Source organism: Myotis davidii, unplaced genomic scaffold (genome assembly GCF_000327345.1).
Source record: "Myotis davidii unplaced genomic scaffold, ASM32734v1 scaffold1246, whole genome shotgun sequence".
NCBI lineage: Eukaryota > Metazoa > Chordata > Mammalia > Chiroptera > Vespertilionidae > Myotis > Myotis davidii.
Genome location: NW_006297510.1, coordinates 537,052 through 560,061, shown reverse-complemented (window position 1 = coordinate 560,061; position 23,010 = coordinate 537,052). Strand labels below are relative to the sequence as shown.

General features: G+C 38.6%; 1 protein-coding gene across 18 annotated transcripts in view; it reads right to left on the bottom strand.

Annotated features, from left to right (window-relative positions):
* Positions 1-23,010, bottom strand: part of TAB3 (TGF-beta activated kinase 1/MAP3K7 binding protein 3) — a 67,663-nt gene that overhangs the window by 20,333 nt on the left and 24,320 nt on the right. For 9 of the 18 annotated variants that reach the window (XM_015570127.1, XM_015570128.1, XM_015570134.1 and 6 more), the window contains 4 exons: positions 15,714-15,905; positions 8,934-10,359; positions 7,801-7,961; positions 900-993 (listed from right to left, as the gene is read on the bottom strand). In XM_015570127.1, the coding sequence (XP_015425613.1) occupies positions 900-993; positions 7,801-7,961; positions 8,934-10,359; positions 15,714-15,815 (1,783 nt within the window). In that variant the 5' untranslated portion in view covers positions 15,816-15,905. Of the gene's footprint in view, positions 1-899; positions 994-2,524; positions 2,665-3,065; positions 3,176-4,606; positions 4,686-7,800; positions 7,962-8,933; positions 10,360-15,713; positions 15,906-19,742; positions 19,804-21,391; positions 21,575-23,010 lie in introns of those variants that run through there. The other 9 variants (XR_001515425.1, XR_001515426.1, XR_001515428.1 and 6 more) reach the window with 9 other exon arrangements.

Below are 23,010 nucleotides of genomic sequence, written 5' to 3'. Positions count from 1 at the left end.
GGTCAAGGGCACGTACCTGGCCCTGGGTGGGGGTGTGTGTGAGAGGCAACCAGTTGATGTGTCTCTCTCACACTGACGTTTCTCTCTCTTCCCCCCTCCCTTCTATTCTCTCTCTAAAAAAAAAATTAATGGAAAAAATATCCTCGGGTGAGGATTAACAACAACAAAAAAGGTATTTGCCTTTAATTTTTATAGGAAGAGCAGCTTCTCCTGCCTTCATGCCAGTTTAGTAACTGGCATAAAAGGTTTAGGAACTGGCACAAGTGACTCTTGGTAAGCAGACAATTCCACTGATGGGAGAATAGTAAGAACATTTTGACCCTGGTGAGTTGGGTAAACAAAAGTCAGTTAAGAGAGCTTCTACTGTAGTACACTTTTATAAGAAAGCAATAAAAATCCAACAAAAAAAAACAAACAAACCCCACCACAACAAACAAACAAAGACCCCCAAACTCTAAGATATAGCTGGATGTTTTAATGTAACAGATAACATTAAAAATGGCAAATGGAAATTACTTTAAAACTGAGAAATTTGATATTCTGATTTGGGGTCCCTATTTTTACAAATATTTAGATGATTCACATAATAGGAACCTACTAAGTTTTAGAATTAAAACTTATAAAAAATCAACTTGTAAAATATTTATAGTAAATGACTAAAAGATAAATACAGAGTTAAAACAGAACGGTCTTAATGATGAAATTACCAAAGTAAAACTATTTTTTGATGCCCCCCAATCCGATCTATGACCATGGCTGGAGTGATCTCTTTACCAGGACTGTAATCTTATAATGGACAAAAACTATTTCTTAAGTCTATTAAACCAAAATGATTGCTATTTAAGCAGCTTAAAACACCACACTATTACTTATGGTTTACCAAATAATCAAGTCTATACCTCTAGATTGAAGGAGGTCAACTTCTTTCAGTGTACAGTCAACATTTATCTGGAGTTGTCTGTTCATGCTTCTCAATCTTGTCATTTCCTCAGGCTAGTAAGAAAGGACCCAAAATAGCAATTGTGGGAAAGTCATTATCAAGCCCAACATTTAAGAACTGCTATTCATATTAATTGTTCTGATTGGTTATTACCAAGAAGATGGCCTTAATCCATAAGAGGGCATGATTAAGAAGTCTTATAGTTTTCAAGGAATGGTCAGGTAAAATGGGTACATTAGTATGGCCACATATAAAAAATCTGCATATAACATGGCAGGCTATAATACTAGACTGGTCTATCATACAAAATACTACCATTTTAATCAGAGAGCACTGAGAATATTTTATTTCTATGTTTTCATAGTAAGGGAAACTGTAATAAGTAGGAACCTTTTAAACAAGCCACATCCATGATTTCAATTTTGTTCAGGATAGTTAAAATTACAACAGTATTGCTCAGCCAGTATGGCTTGGTGGTTTGAGTGTCGACCCATGGACCAGGAGGTCAGGGTTCGATTCCCAGTCAGGGCACATGCCCGGGTTGTGGGCTCAATCCCCAATAGGGGGCGTACAGGAGACAGCCAATCAATGATTCTCTCTCATCATTGATGTTTCCATCTCTCTCTCCCCCTTACTCTCTCTGAAATTAATAAAAACATATTAAAAACACATTACAACAGTACTAATTTTAATTAACACTGAGTGCCAGGTACTGTGTTCACCAGAATTCTCTTATTTTTCTTCAAAAACAATCTTTCAAAGTAAGTACTAATATCACACCCAACTTATACATGAGGATAGCGGAGGCACAGGGGTTATATAATTTTTCCAAGGTTATAAAAGAGATAGCACTTATATAAAAGTCTTCTATATAAACTTATGTAGAAGCAATTAATCTAGTATGTGAAACTTTCAGGAACAAATGGATTCCGTTCTTCCTCCAACTTTGTTTCCTTTTGCTTCGACCTTTCTAGCTCAACCTACTCCTTAGGCCTTTCAGGACATACATGAGACACTGAAATGTGAAGAGAGCCCTATTCTTCAGTTAAAGCTTTTTGGAAGCCTTCATTTCCTCTGAAATTCTGAATTCTTGTACTATTTTACATATATGTACAGTAAAAAAGTTAGGGTTTAGACTCCAGTGGCATGGGTTCTGAAGCTTTCAGCACAGCCTAGATATAACTCAGTTTCTAAGGTGATTCTGTAAAGTAAAAGATAAAAATCTGCTATGATAGGAAGACAAAATAAAATCCCACTCTGTTAAAAACACATATTTTGCTAAAAACTAAATACATTATAAAAGTGAAGAAAAATGAGCAAAAGGGTTATTTTCATTCACAAGATCTTATGCTTAGGAGGTATTACTAGACTAACTGGGAATGCTCTCTAAATTAGCAGGTATCAAACGTTTAAAATAAGAGCTACAATCCCTTAGAATGCCAGGGGAACATAAAAGTCATTTAGAAACATCTATTAGGGATTGCTTTTCTTTTCTTATTCCTATGGGTAAACAATGTGACATTAGCACGTAAAGTGTTTATAACTTGTCTATCAACCAGGCAATATTAAGAGTTTAAAACATACCTGAGCATTTGTATTAAAGATAAAGCACTTGTTCAAGGATTTCAAAGAGTGATGCTGTCTTCCTAGGAATATGTGAAAGAACCTATTTTCTTTGTAGAATCATATCAGCAAAGTCAAGTACCTGAAGGAGCTGATCTTACCTATATATTGGGGTGGGAGGGAATGTTTTAGCCAAGGTTTCCCTGAATAGTCAAGCTCTGTAACTAAGTATGCAAATATTATAATACACTTTATAGTCAAGAGACTACTGCACATTTGCTTATAACAACAACAACAAAAGCTCTTATCAACAGGCTCATTTCCAAAGACAGCACTACCACTGGAACTCACTAAACTAACTCTTTAACTGTATGATTCCAATGTACTTTTCCAAAGCTTCTCATTGAGGGGGGGAAGCCATTTTTGCACGTCACTACATTTGTCAAAAAGTACAGTTTTTCATGGTGAAGGGGCTTCGAGATTGGCTGTGCATAATCTACAGTTGTTTGTAAACTACCAGGATGTTTATATCTACACTTTTTTCAAAAGGTGACAGAAATACCTTGAGCCTACTGTTTCAGCACTTTAGGAAGATGTCTCACAGAGACCAATGTTGAAGACCACTGATGGTCTTTGGTGGTTTGGCCCCAATTATGTATCTGAAACTCAAAGCTGTGGGTTAGTTCAAAAACCCAGTTAGTCAGAACAAGATGAATGGGAGAAAAACTTGGGGGAGCGGGTAATTAACAGCTCTCTGCCTATTAAAATCTTACTTATCTGTCAAGATATAACTTAGATTTTCCCCTTCTCCAAGAAATCGTCTCATCTTTGAACATTACCAGCAAAAAATTAACATTTCTATCTCTGAACTCGGAAGCATTTAATATTACTATTTAGTTAGCAAGCGCTTCTGATTTACTGCCTATCTTTTCTCTTACACACACACACACACACACACACACACAGATTCAGACAGATATATGTATATCTTTTTACGTACAGATCTCTTTAAGAGATGGCATCTCTCACAGCATTTAATACAATGCTTTGCAAATAGTAGATTGAGAAAAATGATGGTGGGCATGCATCTTGTACTTTTACCCTCCTCCTTAGCTCCTCTAAGTTTCTGCAACTGTACACAGAGTTGGTCAGGAATGTGCATTCCAGTCTCATTAGTCACACTTTTAACAAATTTTTTATATACCGCTTGATTAAAAAAAAATTTGTTTGAAAACATGAAGGTAGCAATACAAACTCCATAGCAAAAAAGTCAATTCTCTATTACATAATCCTATGTGAGTGGGACAATGATAACTAAGGATAGCTGTTTACTGAGCACCTACAACATGCCAGCCATTTTATATACAGTTGTCTTTTTATTAAAATGTACTTGTTATAATTCCCTCTTCTAGTTATGGAAAATCAACTGCAGAGAAATTAGATATAACCTGTGAGTGCCAGAGCTGTTTTGGCTCCAGAGCCTATATGGGCACTCTTTCAACTATGTCATGTGCCTCAAATGAGCCTGTATGAACAAAAAGGAGATTCTGACAAAATCCTTTGTTTTCAGATTAATTTCCTACATATAATATGCCCTTGTGTTATGCATGTTCCTAAAGTTAAAAAGGAAATCATTTTTACAAAACACTTCAGATTTGTGTATCTCAAGCATACTTTCCGGTATCTTGCAACCAACATTTATTTTATACTATTTGTTGAACATTATATAAATTGTTTAATGTGTTATTTAATCCTAACAAAAAATCCCATCAGATGGGTACTGACATATAGTAAGAAAACAAGCATTGCTCTAGCTGGTTTGGCTCAGCGGCTACAGCGTCGGCCTGTGGACTGAAGGGTCTCAGGTTCAATTCCAGTCAAGGGCACATGCCTGGGTTCTGGGCTGGATCCCCAGTAGGGGGCATGCAGGAGGCAGCCAATCAATGATTCTCATCATTGATGTTTCTCTCTCACCCTTCCTCTCTGAAATCAATAAAAATATGTTTTGAAAAAAAAAGAAAAGAAAACAAGCATAGAGAAGGTTACTTATCCAAAGATATATGCGTGACATGAGAGCAGCAGAAGTAGGTTTCAAGTTCACACCTGAATTGAGAGCTCACTGTCTTATCCATAATTGTCCCTCAGCCATGCACTCCTAATAGTCTTCCATTTTACTGTAGGCCTGGCAGCAGAAACACAGGGGAATCACATACTCAAATTTCTCACTTCTCAAATATTATCGCCCACATGAGCTATCAATTTCTGAAGTTTGGTGATGGCTACATGAGGGCTACATGGGAGTTCACTGTTTTATTTATCTTTGAAATACTCTATAATAAAAAGTTAAAAATAAATTATAGCCCAGGACAGCAGTTTTACCAACTTCCTCCTTTTTCTAAAGAAGTGTCATCAATAAAAGCTCTCATCTAGCCCTAGCTGGCTTGGCTCAATAAATAGAGCGTCAGCCTGCAGACTGAAGGGTCCCAGGTTCGATTCTGGCCAAGGGCACATACCTGGGTTGCAGGCTCGATCCCCAGTGGGGGGTGTGCGGGAGGCAGCCGATCAATGATTCTCTCTCATCATTGATGTTTCTATCTCTCTCTCCTCCCTTCCTCTCTGAAATCAATAAAGAAATATATTTTTTAAAAAAGCTCTCATCTAAAATTTGGGTTTTTATGAAACACTAAATAACCTATGCTACATTAGACAGTTCTCTACTTCCAACAACAAAAAAACCAATAGGGCTTTATTTAGTAGGGGCTATCACATAGCAAGCGGTTGACAATCAAATCTTATATGGTTTTGTTAGAGAAAATAACTTCTTTGCTAAGAAAGTTTGTTTATGCCCTACAAGTACCCAAAGGACTCCCAAGTGCCCAACAACTACAGTGGTTTCCCGTATGAGTTACATTCTTCAGTATCTCCCCTCATCAGAGGACTCAATTAAGATTTCAAGTGAGAAAAAATGAGGCAGAAATATCACCTTTCAGTTATAGTTTTGTAATATTCCAAGAGTTTTCAATATTATAAAAAAATTCACTAAATTATTAAATACTAGAGGCCCGGTGCACTGATTCGTGCACTGGTGGGGTCCCTTGGGCTGGCCTGTGGGGATCGTGTGGAAACCCACTCTCTGACATCCTCCGAGGGGTCCCGGATTGCGAGGGTGGTTCTCGGGTGACACACCCCAGAATTGGGCTCCCTACTCTCTGGTTCCGGGTGTGTCACCCAAGAACTGCAGCTGCCAAATCACTGCAGCTCCTGTGTTGAGCATCTTCCCCCTGGTGGTCAGTGCATGTCATAGCTACCGGTTGGAGCATCTTCCCCCTGGTGGTCACTGTGCGTCATAGCTACCAGTTGTACGGTCAGACGCTCACTTAGGCTTTTATATATATAGATGCCTGTTTCTCAGCCCTGGCTGGTGTGGCTCAGTTGGTTGAGCATCATCCTGTGCACTGAAAGTTTGCCAGTTCGATTCTGGGTCAGCACACATACCTGGGTTGTGCGTTCGATCCCTGGGCAGGGCACGTATGCAAGGCAGCCAACAGATGTTTATCTCTCTCTCCCTTTTCCTCTCTCCTAAGCATGTCATTGGGTAAGGAAATAAAAACAAACAAAAGCCCTAATGGGTTTGGCTCAGTGGATAGAGCGTTGGCCTGTGGACTGAAGGATCCCAGGTTTGATTCTGGTCAAGGGCATGTACCTTGGTTGCAGGCACATCCCCAGTAGGAGGTCTGCAGGAGGCAGCTGATCAATGTTTCTCTCTCATTGATGTTTCTAACTCTATCCCTCTCCCTTGATCTCTGTAAAAAAAAAAATCAATAAAATATATTAAAAACAAACAAACAAAAAATATGCCTGTTTCTCAAAACATCCACTGGTTCCACATGACCAGCAGAATAAAGGTCAATCACTTCAACCTAGTGTTCAAGATCTAAGTCCCATTCCACTTATGAACATGAACATGTTAAGACATCAGAAATCTCAGTTTAAGTGAAAGAAGTATAATTGCTGCCTCCTGAAAGTCTCTGTCTTGATTTCAAATCTCCATAGCCTCATGTTCTTTTCCCTTCTAAAATGGCTTCCCCTTTCCTCTCTGCTTACACAACAATTATTACACTGTTTAGGGCAGTGGTTGCTTACCCTTTTCCCCTTCAATCTGTTTGTAAGAGGCCTGACATATAAGCCCACTTCTCTAAACTTATAAACTTTGAGAGAGAGATTACCCTTAGTTTAGAGAGAGTAAGAAAATGAGGAATGGTTCTGTGAAAAATGTAGGGATTGAAAAACAGACAGGATTTGTACATGCAGAGCTTTAGAATGGCATTCTAGCACGAGGAATGTGATAGAGCAGAGAAGTACACTGAGTGTATACAGAAACTAGTTAACATGTGAGTTCTCTTATAGGTTGATGGATCTATTCCTCCCACTAGCAGGTATGAAGTAAGCACCTAACATTGGACCATAATCACAAACAATGAAATATGGTCATTGACTGAACATTAAAAGGTAAAAATGATAGGTGGTTGGATCAGATAAAATCTGTGATGTCCCAAGATTTTAGAGACTTGTTTCAAATTTTTCAGAATTGTTTAAGATCTTTATTAAATACTAGAGGCCCGATGCACAAAATTCGTACAAGGGGCTCGGCCCTCCCAGCCACAGCCCTCGCAGCGCCGGTTTAGTCTGGAAGGTTGTCCAGAAAGACGCCCGGAAGGTTGTTTGGCTGTTCGGTCTAATTAGCATATTACACTTTTATTATTATAGATTAACCAACATGTTAAAAATATATTATCCAAATCTTTTTATTAGAGTAGTTCCTGTTAGGACTGTTGTCAATACTGTTATCTTAGTTTCTACAATTATTTACATGTAACAAAATTGCTCTACCTTAATAAGTCCATAGTCAGCACTCCCAAAATTCATACTGATCTCACTGTAGCTCATTTGAATTAACATACTTAGAAAAATAATTTTTTTAATGCTTGGAAAAATATATATGCTTAGAAGAATACATGAGAACAATTTATAAAATATTTGCTCAGGGTGCACTCTTCATTTCTATTTTGACACAATGCATCGTTTGTAAATGAGATCTATAGCTTGATTATAATCGTCAGTATTTGAAAATACTAATGAGCCTATGGAATTCATACATATGAAAAAAATAAAGCATCAAGTTATTTTGATGAGAATTATTGAAGGCGAAAGTTCTTCATCCACTGTTTAAAAACAAACAAAAAACTCTGTCAGAAATAGAACACCCCCACATTCCTATCCAACACATCCCAACTTACCGTTGGAATCGGAGTGGTGCAGCTGACCCTTCTGAGCCGTCTCTGCATTAGGTCATGCTCCATACCGTTAACTTCAGCCTTCAATCGTTCTAACTCCTCTTTCTCAAGTTTCAATTGCTTTGCTAACCTCTCCATCCTTGCTCGCTGATGCAACAGCAAGGCTATAGCATTACAGATAAAGTAATTGCAGAGAATAACATTGAACAAGTGAGCAGGAAATTTCTATATGCATAGCTAATGTACAGAATACCTGTAAGGAACCCTGTCATCTAACTTCAGTTGGCATTAATTTTCATGTCTTTCTAATGCTGGCCTACGCTCATATCTGCTTTAATTTAGCTTGTAACTGCTGCCAAAATGACATTATATGTCCCTCTTGTTCTGTTATCCATAGTTTCCCTAAGATTCTCCTTGTTTTAAATACCAAGCGTACTGATATTACTTCCCTTCTTATATACTAAAAGAACATTAAATTCTCAGATGTCTTAAAACAATCTGAATAGACCTTTTAAAAACTCTGTTCTATATACTTAGGTCCATTTTTAAGAAATAATTCTTTACTGTTGAAGGTATTACATAGGTCTCCTTTTTTCCCCCCACTGACCCCCTCCAGAACGCCCCTGCCCCCTGCCCCAAGACCTCACTGCCCCATTGTCTGTGTTGAAGGGCCATGCATATATACTTAGGCCCATTTTTAATCTAACACTGTTCTTCATTATCAATCCAACTTCTTATAAATATCATTGCATCCTTCAAGCCATCCTCTTTTAGAAAAGATTCAAATTCTTTCACCTTGATGAACTTTAGCCTCTATAAATCTTTTTTCCCACTCTGTAGTTTGTATTTTTAACAGTATCAATTTCATTTAAAAATTCTGTATTTTTCTCACAATGACTGTTCTTCCTAAAAACCTTATTAGGTCATTACTCTACATTTTCATATTTTAAAATTAAGTCTGTAGATGGCTCTCAAGCACTAACCCTATTCTTAATAGCAATGCTACTGCCCACTATTTAATAAGTAACTACTAAACATTTAATTAAAACTAAATAGGTAATATTAATTCCCCCATTTTGAATAGGAGTTCCCACCCCAACCATAAAGATTAATTTTCATAAAAGGGATAAAAGTACCTTGTGTATAGGCATAGTCATCTGATCCAGAACTAGAACTCCTGTGGTATTTATGGCTTCCCTTTTCTCCCCCAGAGCCTGGTATCATTGAAATGGGCTGAATAGGTTCTGGGGCTGCAGAAGGTTCTTCTTGGTCCACTAAATTTAAAAGATTTTCAGTCGTTGCTCGGCCTACGGTAATTTTAAAAACTGTAGTTGGGTTTGGTATTACACGAGGAGATGGTGATGGAGCGCATGAAGGTCCAGTTGGCTGTGTATATGTAATATACACAGGATTAACACTAAATGGAGGTTTTGGTTGACTGGATATCCCTCTTGAAGGAGAACTTGAGGGTGGAGTGGTGGCTGTGTACAGCGAGTGCTGATTCCGTGGAGACTGCTGATTACTGATAGGCGAAGGACTCCTTTGAGAGGGTTCAACTGTAATTTCTATCTTCTTCATGGATCCTTTGGGTAAGCTAGATGTTGTATATGGGAGATAAGCTACTGAATGGTTTCCCTGTTTGTGATAGCTAGAAGGTCCTTGTTGATATGGATGAGGTGGAGTAGTTGAAGGACTAGGGGGCATAAAGACGTGGGAACTCGGATGGCCCAACGGCGAAGGTTGCACTTGGTGTTGTGGAGAGCTGAAGGGTGAAGGACACTGCGAAGGAGGTGGCGAATGGTAAGCAGGCTGAGGGATCTGTTGTTGTTTGGGAGAATACTGAGAAGGTTGATAGTTCTGTTGATGTGGATAAATAGGTAGAGGACGTTGGCTATAATGAGACACTGGGCCCTGTGGTGAGGACTGCCATGGGGTACTCTGAGGAGTTCGTCTTCCTGATGGACTCTGAGATGTCTGTCTAATATAAATAGAACCAGGAGACCCATAGAGATTGCTTGGAATTTGTGGAAGAATTTGTAAAGCTCTTGGTACAGTCTGTCCAGAAGGGAGGTTTTGGGATACTGTAACAGTAATTGGATTTGTACTATACCGAGGTATGTGCATGTATGAAGGAGGTGAAGGCCCTTGCATAGCAGATGGACTCATTCCTGTTTGCATCGAAGATGGCTGTTGAGGTGGCTGTGAAGGAGGAGTAGCTGCACTTCTGTTCTGTTCATTCATAAAAAATGGATTGTAGTTTGGAGTAGCAGCCACAACAGCTGGGGCCGAGTGTGGTTCCGGAACTAAACATATCAATTGTTTACCTGCTGCATGCTGTGGATCAATATGTCCATCACTTGAGCTATGCACCAGTGTTCGGCCACCATTAAGTTGTGCTCCATCTCCTGGGTGGTAGCTACTAGGAGAATGGATACCCAGGTTAATATGCAAAAGGCGATTTCTATTCATTCTGTTGTCATCTGGACTATGGTATTCCATATATAAGTATTTGCTACTCTCCTGGGAAAGGGCTCGGCAACAGGCTTCAAGATTGTTGTTATTCTAGGGGAGAAAAATGATTAAGGTAAATTGGCAAAATTAAAAAATCCTAATAGTGGAAGTCAAGTTTTGCCAGAGTGTTATGCAAATGTGATTGTTATGGAATTAGCAGAGAACAGTATTTTAAGCACAAAATTCTTCATGGTCATCTATCCTTGAAAGGAGATCTCAAACAATAATTTTATAGACATTTAGTTTACATGACTAGTGCTACCGCTATTGCTACCAAAATATAAAGAACCTACTAATGAACATTGTGACTCAACCCCAACTTTTCTGACTCCAATTCCAGGACTCATTTATACTTGTCACATCTCAAAAATTTAAAATGTTGGGCTAATCTTATATTCACCACAATTGCTGCAATATATAAGTATAAGTAATAGCCATCATTAATATTTAAACATGAAAATAACCATGCTTTCTAAAGGCACTGAAATCACAAAAGGAGAAAAAAAATATAAAGCAGCCTTCACTTTTCTTTTAACCAAAGTTATCCCTATATAACTTCAACTGTCTCTATCACTATGAAAGATTAAGCTAAACAAAGAAGTAAAAAAAAAAAAAAAGTCCACTTTTTGAACTATGACTCCATGACTTTGCAAAAGTTGGTATTGGCTGACTTACTGAAATTCTTCATAATCCTACAGTCTTGAGTTTTTACCTGATGAAAGGTAGCTTGGTAAACTTTCAAAATCATTTAAGGATTTTAATTTTTTGAGTTATACACACACAGATATGAAAATAGCAAACATTTTAGATGTTCCAATCGACAGTAATGAAACTATTAACAGGTCCCTCTTTTTTAATTTTAAGATATAAGATAGTTTCCATTAAAATATAAAATTCAGCCCTAACCAGTTTGGCTCAGTGGATAGAGCGTTAGCCTGCGGACTGAAAAGTCCCAGGTTTGATTCTGGTCAAGGGCATATACTTTGGTTGTGGGCACATCCCCAGTAGGAGGTGTGTAGGAGGCAGCTGATCGATGTTTCTCTCTCATTGATGTTTCTAACTCTCTATCCCTCTACCTTCCTCTCTATAAAAAATCAATTAAAATTTATTTTTTTTTAAAAAATAAAATACAAGTTACATGGGTGGTCACTTAAAGTTATTTACAATACTGTCCACTTTTGTTGAATGGACTTTTCTTTATATAATGCAATTCACAATTTTTACTGGATGAGTGAGAAAATGTTCCTGTAGCGAGGAGGGCTCTGTTTTGTTCTGTTCTGTGTTGCTTTCATAAATTTAGTGTGTATTTAAGAGATTTTTTTAAAAAAAATTTATTGATTTCAGAGAGGAAAGGAAAGGGAGAGCGAGATAGAAACATCAATGATGAGAGAGAATCATTGATTAGCTGCCTTCTGAAGTCCCCTTACTGGATTGAGGCCACAACCTGGGCATGTGCCCTGACTGGGAATGGAACCATGATCTCCTGGGTCATAGGTTGATGTTCAACCACTAAGCCATGCTGGTTGGGCTCTAAAATCAATTAAAATTTTTTTTTAATAAATAAAAAAAAGCCTGGCCAGTGTTGCTCAGTGGTAGAGCATCTACCTATGCACCAAGAGGTCCCCAGTTTGATTCCTGGTCAGGGCACATGCCCGGGTTGTGGGCTCAATCCCCAGCAGGGGGCGTGCACAAGGCAGTTGATCAGTGTTGATGCATCAATGGATGTTTCTATCTCTCCCACTCTCTCTAAAATCAATAAAAACATTAAAAAAATTTTAAAGAAATAATCTATTAACGTTTCTTAATTATCACTACCTTCTCTGTAGTTCATAAATATGCATACAAATATGCACATTACATACTTATTACCACATATTTATTTTAAGGAAAAGTACATTTTATACAAAAATGAAACATTATACTTCTGCCGAGAACCAACTGAGGTTAAACCTAAGATAGGACATACAACGCTGCAATTTTATTTATTTATTTTATTATTTTTAATTTATTTCAGAGAGGAAGGAAGAGGGAGAGATAGAAACATCACTGATGAGAGAGAATCATTGATCGGCTACCTCCTGCACTCCCCCTACTGGGGAATCAATCCCTGATCTCCTGATTCATAGGTCAATGCTCAACCACTTAGCCACATCTGCCGGGCAATGCTGCAATTTTAGAGCTGGAAGAACTCTTAGGTTTCATCTACACAAGAGCAACTCATTTACAGATAAGAAAAGAGATGCCTGGAAAAATTACATGGCTTGACAACAAGCACTTAACTAGTTAACAGGAGAGCCAGGTCTAGATTCTTGGTTTCCTGACTTCCTGCTCTTTCCCCCTTAAAACGCAAAAATTTCAAGGGAGAGGATGTTAGGCCAAAAGTACATTACTACACTAAAGCTTTAGGGAGTAAAAGAAGATTTGGTCAAGCAAATCTTTGCAAAATGAAGAATCAGAAATTTGAAGAATTGATGTTCTGAACATTCCACAAGTAAATTTTATCCTTTTCCTTATATAAAGCTTTTCATTTTTTAAATTCTTACCAGATAATATTTTTCCACTGATTTTCATAGAGAGTAGTAGGAGAGAGAGAAACATCAATGTGAGAGAGACAGATAGATTGGTTGCCTCCACCATGAGCATTGACCTGGTGGGTAGGGATTGAGCCTGCAACTGAGTTACGAGGTACCTGCCCTTGACCAGAAATTGAACCTGAGACCCTTAGGTCTGCAGGCTGATGGTCTAACCAGTGAGCAAAACCGGCCAGGGCATATAAATCCTCTCTGAAATCAAATTCAAATATTTTAAAAAATACTTTATGATCCACAGAAAAAACACACATAATGTTAAAATTTAAAAAGAAAATAATTAGAATTCAAAGTCTGGGGTTTTTCTTATCTTTTTTGGAAATCATGCTGATCAAGAGAGGAAAGCTAGATATTAAGCAAATTTGGAGCCAAAGGATTCATATGTCACTGACATAGCTGAAGAAAAAAAATATGAAAAGTGAAAATAAGACTATCTCCTTAAAGTATTTTTATAAACTGATAGATTAAGAGGAGAAGACAAACTTAGAGAGTTTTATTTGAAACCTAAAGCAGTTATGGACACTTCACTATTTGACATTTGTATTAATGATCTGGAAATTTCATATTTTCTACACTGAAAATAGGTAGCCTAATTAGTATTGTTGCAAAAAGGATCCAAATTAAAAATGATACAAAGTTGGTTTTGTCAGCTTATTTCAAATATGTCTACAGTGACAAGTTGAGTAAATTTTCCTGAAAAAAATTAAAAAAAAGATATTTAAGTATTTTAAAAAGAATACCACCAGAATAGATTCAAATGTCATATTTAACCTGGTAAATATCTTACAAAGAAAAAAAATGGATAAAAAACGTTTCAACCAGTAAGCATGAAGAATAAAAAAATCAAAACTGTTTAAAGAGGTCATAATTTTTATGAAGACATATATGAACTCTCTGGAAAGGACCGATGCAAAAAAAGCATCATACTTTCAAAAAGTGATCCTAAATTGAGGGATGAGAGCCCTGAGATAGGATGTAAGGTTTATGTTTTAAATGCAAACTACTGAGTATCATATATTTTCTGACTGGTAGGAGGTAAGTTCCCTATCAATTAACTATTAATTCCAAAGGAACAAAAGAGTAAAAGACTAATGAAAAAGTTATCACCAAATGTTCAGTGAGTTGAATTTAGTTTCATTCTTTCAGTTTAGCAAGTAACATGAAAACAACTAAGGCATGAAAAATTACAGGTGATAAAGAACTAAGTAAAATAAAATAAAAAAGTCAGAGCTAGGTGGGGCCCTAGGAGATTGCTAATGCTTTAAACCAGAGCCCCACTTGGTTTCACTGCAGTGGGAAATACTTTTGATATCGTAATAAGCTAATTATTAATTATTAACTAATTAATTAAGCTACTTATTAATAATTAGAAGCCCAGTGCATGAAATTCATACACGGGTAGGGTCCCTAGGCCTGGTCGGCGATCAGAGCCAATCGGGGCCTTCTGGCTGCCGGCCAGGGCCTTCTTTCCCCAGCTGCTGGTCGGGGCCTTCCTTCACTCTGCGTCGCCCCCTGGTCGTCAGCGCACATCATAGCAAGTGATCAAACTCCTGGTCAAACTCCCAAGAGGACACTTTGCATATTAGCCTTTTAGATAGATAGATAGATAGATAGATAGATGATATAGATAGGAAAGGAGCAAAGGGAAGGCCAGACATGATGCTGAACTGAAGCTGTCTTCAACATGGAAAGGAAACTCTGGACCCTGGCTTTGCTTCTAGCTCTACTGAAACCCCAGCTATACTTCTTCTATGACTGGATAAAGGAAATGAGACTTCGGAAATCTAGAGACGTAATTCCATGCAAACAAACAACACTCATCCTCCCGTGCAAGTCTCAGAAAATTTCTTTTTTTGGGATATCGCAAGGGCTCCACCCCTGGCAGCACCCAATGGGGAAGGGGACCCCACTTTATCCGGTGTCACCAATACACCACCATTAAGTTGTGCTCCATCTCCTGGGTGGTAGCTACCAGAGACTGAATTGGGAGGCTAAAGAGTAGAAATTCAGATGGAATGTGTGTTAGAAAAAACAAAGACAAGCTGTAACACTAAAATAATTGACCCAAAGTTCTAGACCTAGTAGAAGGGCTTGCAAACAAAGGAAGTACTTCTGTTACCACCTCTGTTCTGTGAGTCTCTCTTTAATCGTCATTAATCTCAACTGTATATAGGCTTAGGTTATATCCTGAGCCACTCATACTGTAGTAAGGTAGAGTTTGAATTGATTGTGTGAAGGAATCCAGTGGGCAAGACAGAAGTGCTGCTTCCAAATGTCAACTAAATATGGAAATGGTATAACCTCAAACACTGAGATCCTCTGAAGGATGATATAAAAGTCTATTGCCTCTTGAGTGGGAAAACATGGTCTATCAGAGATGAAAGAACTTTATTTCACTAGAAGATAAGACAAAAGGAATGTGATTAAAGAAAGTGGCCTTAGTGGCATTTACTAAGTAGAAAAACAGTAAGAAAGAGAGTGAACTCTACAAATTTTCAAAAATAGACTCAAAAGTATGTAGTTCAACAAGTTATAAATTTGAGACTCAAAATTCAATTCTACATTTTTGGGGACTGATGACACAACCCAAGAAATTGAAATATGAGGAGAATTTTATTTGCTACAATTTTTTACCACCACAATAAAGATTATCCAATCTAAAATGTTGATAGCGCCAAAGTTGAGAAATCCTGCTCTAAGTGTCACCCTTGCCCCCTACACAAGAAAATTTAACAGAGTTCTAGTTGTCACAATACAAAGCCAGCTCTAATAAGGTAAAATGTAGCTTAATATCACTATCATTGGTGGGTAATCTACCTGTAACATGCACTGAGACACCACACCCTCTGGAATCTCAGGGAAACGTTGTCGGAGGTCAAGGAGAACCTGCATATCAAGCTGTGGACTGCTTTGCGCCATGCCAGAGCAAATGGTGGTCAAGTTTCTCTTAGGAAATGGATGCTAACCGGCTTTCCAATAGCAATGGTCTTCCAACACCGCAGTCATTTTCTATTAAAAGAAATTAAGGTATGGTTAAATTTAATTACATATTTCATTTTATTCAAAGAGAAACCATTAATATATTAAAATGGAAGGTTGGAAATTGACAAATTCAACCTAGCCAAAGACTTTTCTGATGTAATATAGCCATTACTGGTTTAAACACAAGTAAGAAAAGCTAACCCTCCCCCCCCCCCCAATTTCAATTTCAGTTAATTGTTAAAAAAAAAAAAGCTGTTACATTAAAAATACATAGTAGTATTATCTGGCAACCATACTTTCCCAGCCTTGAGAAATCCTACTTATATATATAATCAGTCATGTTTTCCCAAGGTCTATCACATCACTTCTCTAAAGCAGCACAATTATTTTGATGTCTGAAATAATAAAATAAGAAAACAAGGACTTGATAATATCACCACAAAGCATGCCTGTCCTGTTTGCCTTATATTCTCCCTGTACTTTGAAGCCAAAAGATTGAATTTAAAGTCTGAGTGAAGGAAACCCAATATCTAAATGAAATAACTGGGCAAAAAAAAGGAAATATGCAATCCTTTGTTTTAAAAAATGATGCTGGTGGCCCATCAATAGTCAGACCTTCCCAGCTAGGCTTTCACCTAGCTCTGATGCCACTGGGACAGGTGCTAAAATGGCAGGATGTGGGATTATACTGACACTAGTTGAGCTAAGCACCCATGTAAATAAAGCAACTTGTGCAGTGATAATGAAATCATAAATCAACTAGCAGCACAAGGGTCAATTAACCAACCTACTTTTTAATCCTTATTTCCCTTTTATTTAAAAATTAGAGGCCCAGTGCATGACATTAATGCTCCTGCACTGAGCATCTGCCCCCTTGTGGTCAGTGTGCATCATAGCAACCGGTTATTCTGCCGTTTGGTAGATTTGCATATTAGCCTTTTATTATATAGGAGTGATTTAGAGAGAGAGAGAGAGAGAGAGAGAGAGAGACAGGGAGGGAGAGAAACATACTAGTAAATTGACTGCCTCCCACACAATCCCCAATGGGGGATTGAACCTGTCACCTTTTGTTGTTTGGAACAACGCTCCAACCAACTGAACCACACTGGCCAGGGTTTATTATTTCCCATTTTTTACTATTTTGTTACTATGGATATTTTAGAGAGAGAGAGAGGAAGGGAGAAGGATAGAGAGATAGATACATCTATGAGAGAGAAACATCGATTGGCTACCTCCTACACACTCCCTATTGGTGATCAAACCTGCAACCCCAGACATGTGCTATGACCAGGAATCAAACCATGCCCTCCTGGTTCACAGGTCAATGCTCAACCACTGAGCCACACCAACCAGGCAATTCCCCATTTTCAAAAGGCAAAAAAAAACCCCAAACCCATACAGTGTAAACCATACAATCTCATAATATTTCTGCTGTGCTCAGTCACTAGATAGTCAAATATTTTTAAGAATGAGAAATAATCACCTGCATCTTCATAAGATTCCATGGAAGTGATAATTGTAAGACACATGTCTAAATCACACACATAAGGGAGAGTTATCTCACACCCAATCTTCTATTTCTTGCAAATAGTTCCCAGAATTGTAAATCATACCATTCCTTAAAGCAATGTAGACTACTACACAGAATATTTTTTAAAATATATTTTTATTGATTTTTTACAAAGAGGAATGGAGAGGGATAGAGTTAGAAACATCGATGAGAGAGAAACATCGACCAGCTGCCTCCTGGACACCTCCTACTAGAGATGTGCCCGAAACCAAGGTACATGCCCTTGACCGGAATCAAACCTGAGACCTTTCAGTCCGAAGGTCGACGCTCTAGCCACTGAGCCAAACCAGTTTGGCTACACAGAATATTTTACAAATAAAACTATTTGCCCCAGCTGGTGGGGCTCAGTTACTTGAGCATTATCCTGTGCACAGAAAGGTTACCAGTTTGATTCCTGGACAGGGTGTGTGCAGGAGGTAACTGATCAATGTTTCTCTTATATCGATGTGTGTGTGTGTCTCCCCCCCCCCCGCCTCTCGGAAATCAATTTTTTTAAAAGTTAAAAATAATTAAAAATAAAATACTGAATTACTTTTGCTGGTTTATAATTACGTAGATAATTAAAAGTAAATTTATTGAATTTTTATGGAATCTCTAATTTGACTTTCATTATATGCACAGAATTTCATTTTGCATGCAATCTGCTGACTTTTACTGGGCATCTAGATGTCTCTTCTTCCTTCCAAACCAAGACTACCAAGAGTTAGGTACTCTTTGTATCTATAAGGTGTTCACAAACTCCTATGTATAAGACTACCTAACCACAGGTAAAAAGAGCCATTAGGGACTGCTTAATGACTTCCAACCATCTACACGAAAGATGTCTAAGGAACATGAGGAAAAAAGTAAAATGTGGGTGAAGAATATATATCACTTCCAGTGTGCACATACATGGGCCTTCTGGCCACCTTGTACTATTCCAATCCCTGCAATTCATTCTAATGTGGCTCATCTCACTGTTCCACTGAAATACTCTCTCCATCATCTCTCTTCCTCTAAATCCAGATGATATATATTCTGGTCCCTATGCCACTTGATCTCTGAGGCATCTGACACTACCAATCACTCCTCCTTTTCATAGTCTCTGTGACATCATAGTAGCCTAGTTTCTTCCCACCTCTTATCACATTAATGTTTCCCTTGTTTTTGCCCTAAACTGCCTCTTCTTATTCTACATGTTTTTGCCCAGTGATCACACCCACTACTAAGGTTTCAAAAACTTTTAAAGGCTGATGATTCCCAATTTGATATCTTAAGCTTCATACTCTCTCCAAGACTCCAGATATATAGCCAACTGCCTAAAACAGCACCATAAGGATATACCCAAAGATATCAGTCACTATGTCCAAAAAGGAACTCCTTACCACAGCCCTTCCCCAAAGGCTTTCTGTTCTCTCCATGAACGTTACCACTCACTTAACAAAATTAGAAATCAGGGTGTGATCCTTGACTTCCTGTTCTTGCACAACCAACTAAACAGTGTGTGAGATCAAGTGGGTCATGGTTTACACCCTGGTTCTGGCGTTTATCAGTCTGTAGAAAAGATATTCAATCCTTACGACTTTGAAGCTTCTTTTGTAAAATGGCAATAACAGTAGTATAATTTAAATGGAAAACAGTCATAAGTCATGAAGCATTAGTTACTATTATTCAGGGCATGTCTGAATATTATTCTCATCAACTTCCTGCTGGTCTCCCCATAGGTCTTGCCTTCCTCCACGTCACAGCTAGACTATTTGTTTTCTTAGATGCAAATCTGATCTTGTCTCCATCCTTTGCATAGATGTCGTGTACTGCCTTTTCTCAGGGCATTAGCCTACAAGCATCTATCTGCCTGAGACACTTTTCTATTGTCCGACCTCCACTCTGCTTCCTAAAGTCATACCGATACCCTCTATGTTGGCACCTTCCAGTGACCCCCCCCTTCCTTAGTCCTACTGCCTTGCCTCTCCTCCTACACTGGGCTAGAGGACCATCCACTATGCTACCACAGCAGGCTGTGCTTATTCTCACAGGAGAGCCAAACACTATACTGAAGCCACTTGTGTACCTGAAGGTCTCATATAAAACTGAAGCTCCACCTGAAATGTGCTGTTATGCCAGAGAGCGAGGAAGTACTCAAAAAATAATGGGAGCTGGTCACAGGACCTGTGAGTCAGCCTAAAGAGGCTCCCACTGGCCAAATCTGTGACAGTTTAAGCACCACATCAATTAAGGATATTAACGGGTTACAGGCCTGTAGAAGAGAGGAACCCATAAGTCCATATCAATAATAGTTAAAAATACACACTTACATAGGTGGAGAAGGGAGAGCTTTTGCTTACAGTAGAATCCAACTGGTAAACATGCAGAGTGCTAGAGCTAGAAAAATCATTTTGTAGCTATTACAGTATACAAACTGCTTCAAGCAAAAATCATCAATGGTTAATAAATCTAGGGAGGGGAATATGAATTAGGAGTAGGATAAATAAGTGGTCTTAAAGTATCTCCCCAAAGACTTTTTTATTAGTTGCACAGGGGAAATTTTTAACTATACAGTGGATAAACTGAGCAACATCTTGACTGGGTGAAAAAATTAACATCATCAATAAAGGACAGATAGCGTTCACCTCCAGATGTGATACCCCAAAAAGAACATATCACTTTATAGTATTCCAGTCATGGATTCGTAACCTGAAATGGCTCATGAGCAAAAAGACAAACCCTGAATGAGAAATGTTCTATTAAAAAAATGTAGAGAGTAGGAGAGGGTGAGAATGTCATCTTAAAAATGCCAGTGTCATAAAAGATTTAAGGCTAGGAAAATATCAGAGATTAAAGGAATAGAGCCATGACAACTAAATTGGCTACCCAATCCTAGACTGAATCCTATACTAAATGCGGAAAATATTTTTTAAAATGAATGGATCAATTGAAAAAATTGAAATGTGGATGGTAGATCAGAAAAAGTGTTCTATTAATGTTAAATTTACTGACTTGAATTAGGCAATGAAGCATTCAGGGGTAAAGGGTATGACATCATCATCGATGTTTCTATTTTTATCTTCCTCTCTTCTCAGAAATTAATAAAAATAACCAAAGGACTTGTGTGCATGCATATAAGCATAACCAATGGACACAGACACCAGGGGGTGAGGACATGAATGGGAGTGGGGTGGGGGGGCAATAGGATAAGGACACACATGTAATACCTTAATTAATAAAGAAAAAAAAGAAATCTCAGGACAGATCACACACACACACACACACACACGTTAAAATTAGCCCTGGCCAGTGTAGCTCAGTTGGTTGAGCATTGTCCCATGCACTGAGCGGTCCCCTGTTCCATTCCTGGTCAAAGCACATGCCAGGGTTGCGGGCTTGATCCTTGGTGGGGGTGCGCAAGAGGTAGCTGATCGATGTTTGCTTTCACATTGATGTTCTCTCCCCCTCTCCCATCCTCTCTCAAAAAATCTTAAAAACACACACCAAACACTCAAGTTTTACAATAACGTACTTTTGTATTTAAGCCCATAGAATACAACGAAAATGAAGCATTGTCATATACTATCTTATAGATTGGAAATGATACAGGTCAAAACATACAGTCTATTCTTGTCAATATATAGTTGACCCTAGACCAGCCGTGGGCAAACTACGGCCCGCGGGCCGGATCCGGCCCGTTTGAAAAGAATAAAACTAAAAAAAAAAAAAAGACCGTACCCTTTTATGTAATGATGTTTACTTTGAATTTATATTAGTTCACACAAACACTCCATCCATGCTTTTGTTCCGGCCCTCCGGTCCAGTTTAAGAACCCATTGTGGCCCTCGAGTCAAAAAGTTTGCCCACCCACGCCCTAGACCAACATACCACGCAAGTCTACTTATGTGCAGATTTTTTTCAATGAATATACAGTTGGCTATATGTATCCTTGGCTTTCCCATCTGAAAATCCAACCTACCTCAGGTAAAAAATATTTTTGATCTTTGGTTGGGAATCTGCGGATCCAGAGGGCTGACTGTATGCATTGTTCTACGCCAGTTTATATAAGATACTTGAGCACCTGCAGATTTTGTTTATCTGCAGGGGGTAGAAGTGGGGGGAGTAGTCCTGGAACCAATCCCCCATGCATACTGAAAGACAACTGCAATTAAGTTTTGGGGGAATCAAATGTTATACAGATATTCAACTGCATGGGGTCAGCAACCCTAAACCCCTCACATTCAAGGATCAACTGTTTATCAATGTATGCAACAACTATGCAAAGTACACATGGAGTTTGTCTCTTAACATTATACTGGGATGCTAGTTTTTATACAATATTAAAGTTATGATTTGATGATTTGACACCTTAAAACCAGGCAGAGGACTCAAGCACTATCTGAACTGTACTGGCTAGACTAGGATGTGACCAAATTCCTGAGACACCCTTGAAACACCCCCACTAAAAACACAGATGGCCACAGCTGTGGACTGTGGAGCTGTGTAGGCAGTAACCCTAGATCAAGAAAGAAGAAATAGTGAAGGCATAAATCACACAGTTCCAAAGCCACAAAACCCAGGAGTGTCTGCGGGGTCAAGCCCTTATTTCTGAAGGCAGGATGAAGACTGGGGGCTTAGAATAGTATGCTTAGCGTGGAATCACTCAGGCTTCCTCCAGTAGTGCAGCTACAACCTCCCCCAATTCAGGAGTGCCAGCACCACAAGACACAGCAGCTGCGGGGATTTCTCCCAATAGAATTCCTCCTTCCAAAGAGAGTATGCTCTTCAAGAGCTCTCTTGTGATGCTACAATTCTCCAAACTCTAGAAAATGACCTTGACACCGAGTGCTTTCTTTCCACAAACTTTTCTGAGCCCAGCAAATATGGTCAGTGCTGTTATGGCCCTGGTTACCTGTGCCAGAATTTTAGCTAACTTACTAAAATGATTACATTACAGGTTACAAACCAATGGTCTGTGAGCTGAATCCAGCCCACCCATCTGCTTTGTCAGAGTTAAAAAAAAGTTGAGCCACACTTTAAAATTGAAATTTTACATAAAAATTTGAATATCTAGCTTTCCTCTGAAAAATCAGATCTAGCATCTGGTTGAGGCTAAGCAGTCACTCCCTGGTTTAGAAAAGACATATACTCTCCATCTTGCCTAGTTTCTACAGTGTCCCAGACACTGAGGCCTGGTCTTGCTTTATTCATTGACATACTTACTGGATCTGTGACACCCGAGAAGCTTATAGATAGTACTGTATTAGTCTAGTGTGTCTTAATGGTATGCTATTGATGTGGTAGTCTGGAACACACTTCTTCATCATGCAAGCCTGTTCCATGTGTTACGAGATCTTTAGCATCCTGGCCCCTCCTGTAAAATCCCAGGAATACCCCAAAGTGGGGCCTAGGGAAAGCAACAGTATTCCAGGCTGACAACTACTATTACCATGCTAAGTTTGATGAGGTGTGCATTTCCCAGGTTTGAAAAAGAGTTAGCCTTGCCTTAAGAGGACTTTCAAGATTAAAAAAGAAAAGAATCGCAAGGCTGCGGTGGCTCAGTGGTTGAACGTCAACCGATGAACACCGTGGTCAGCA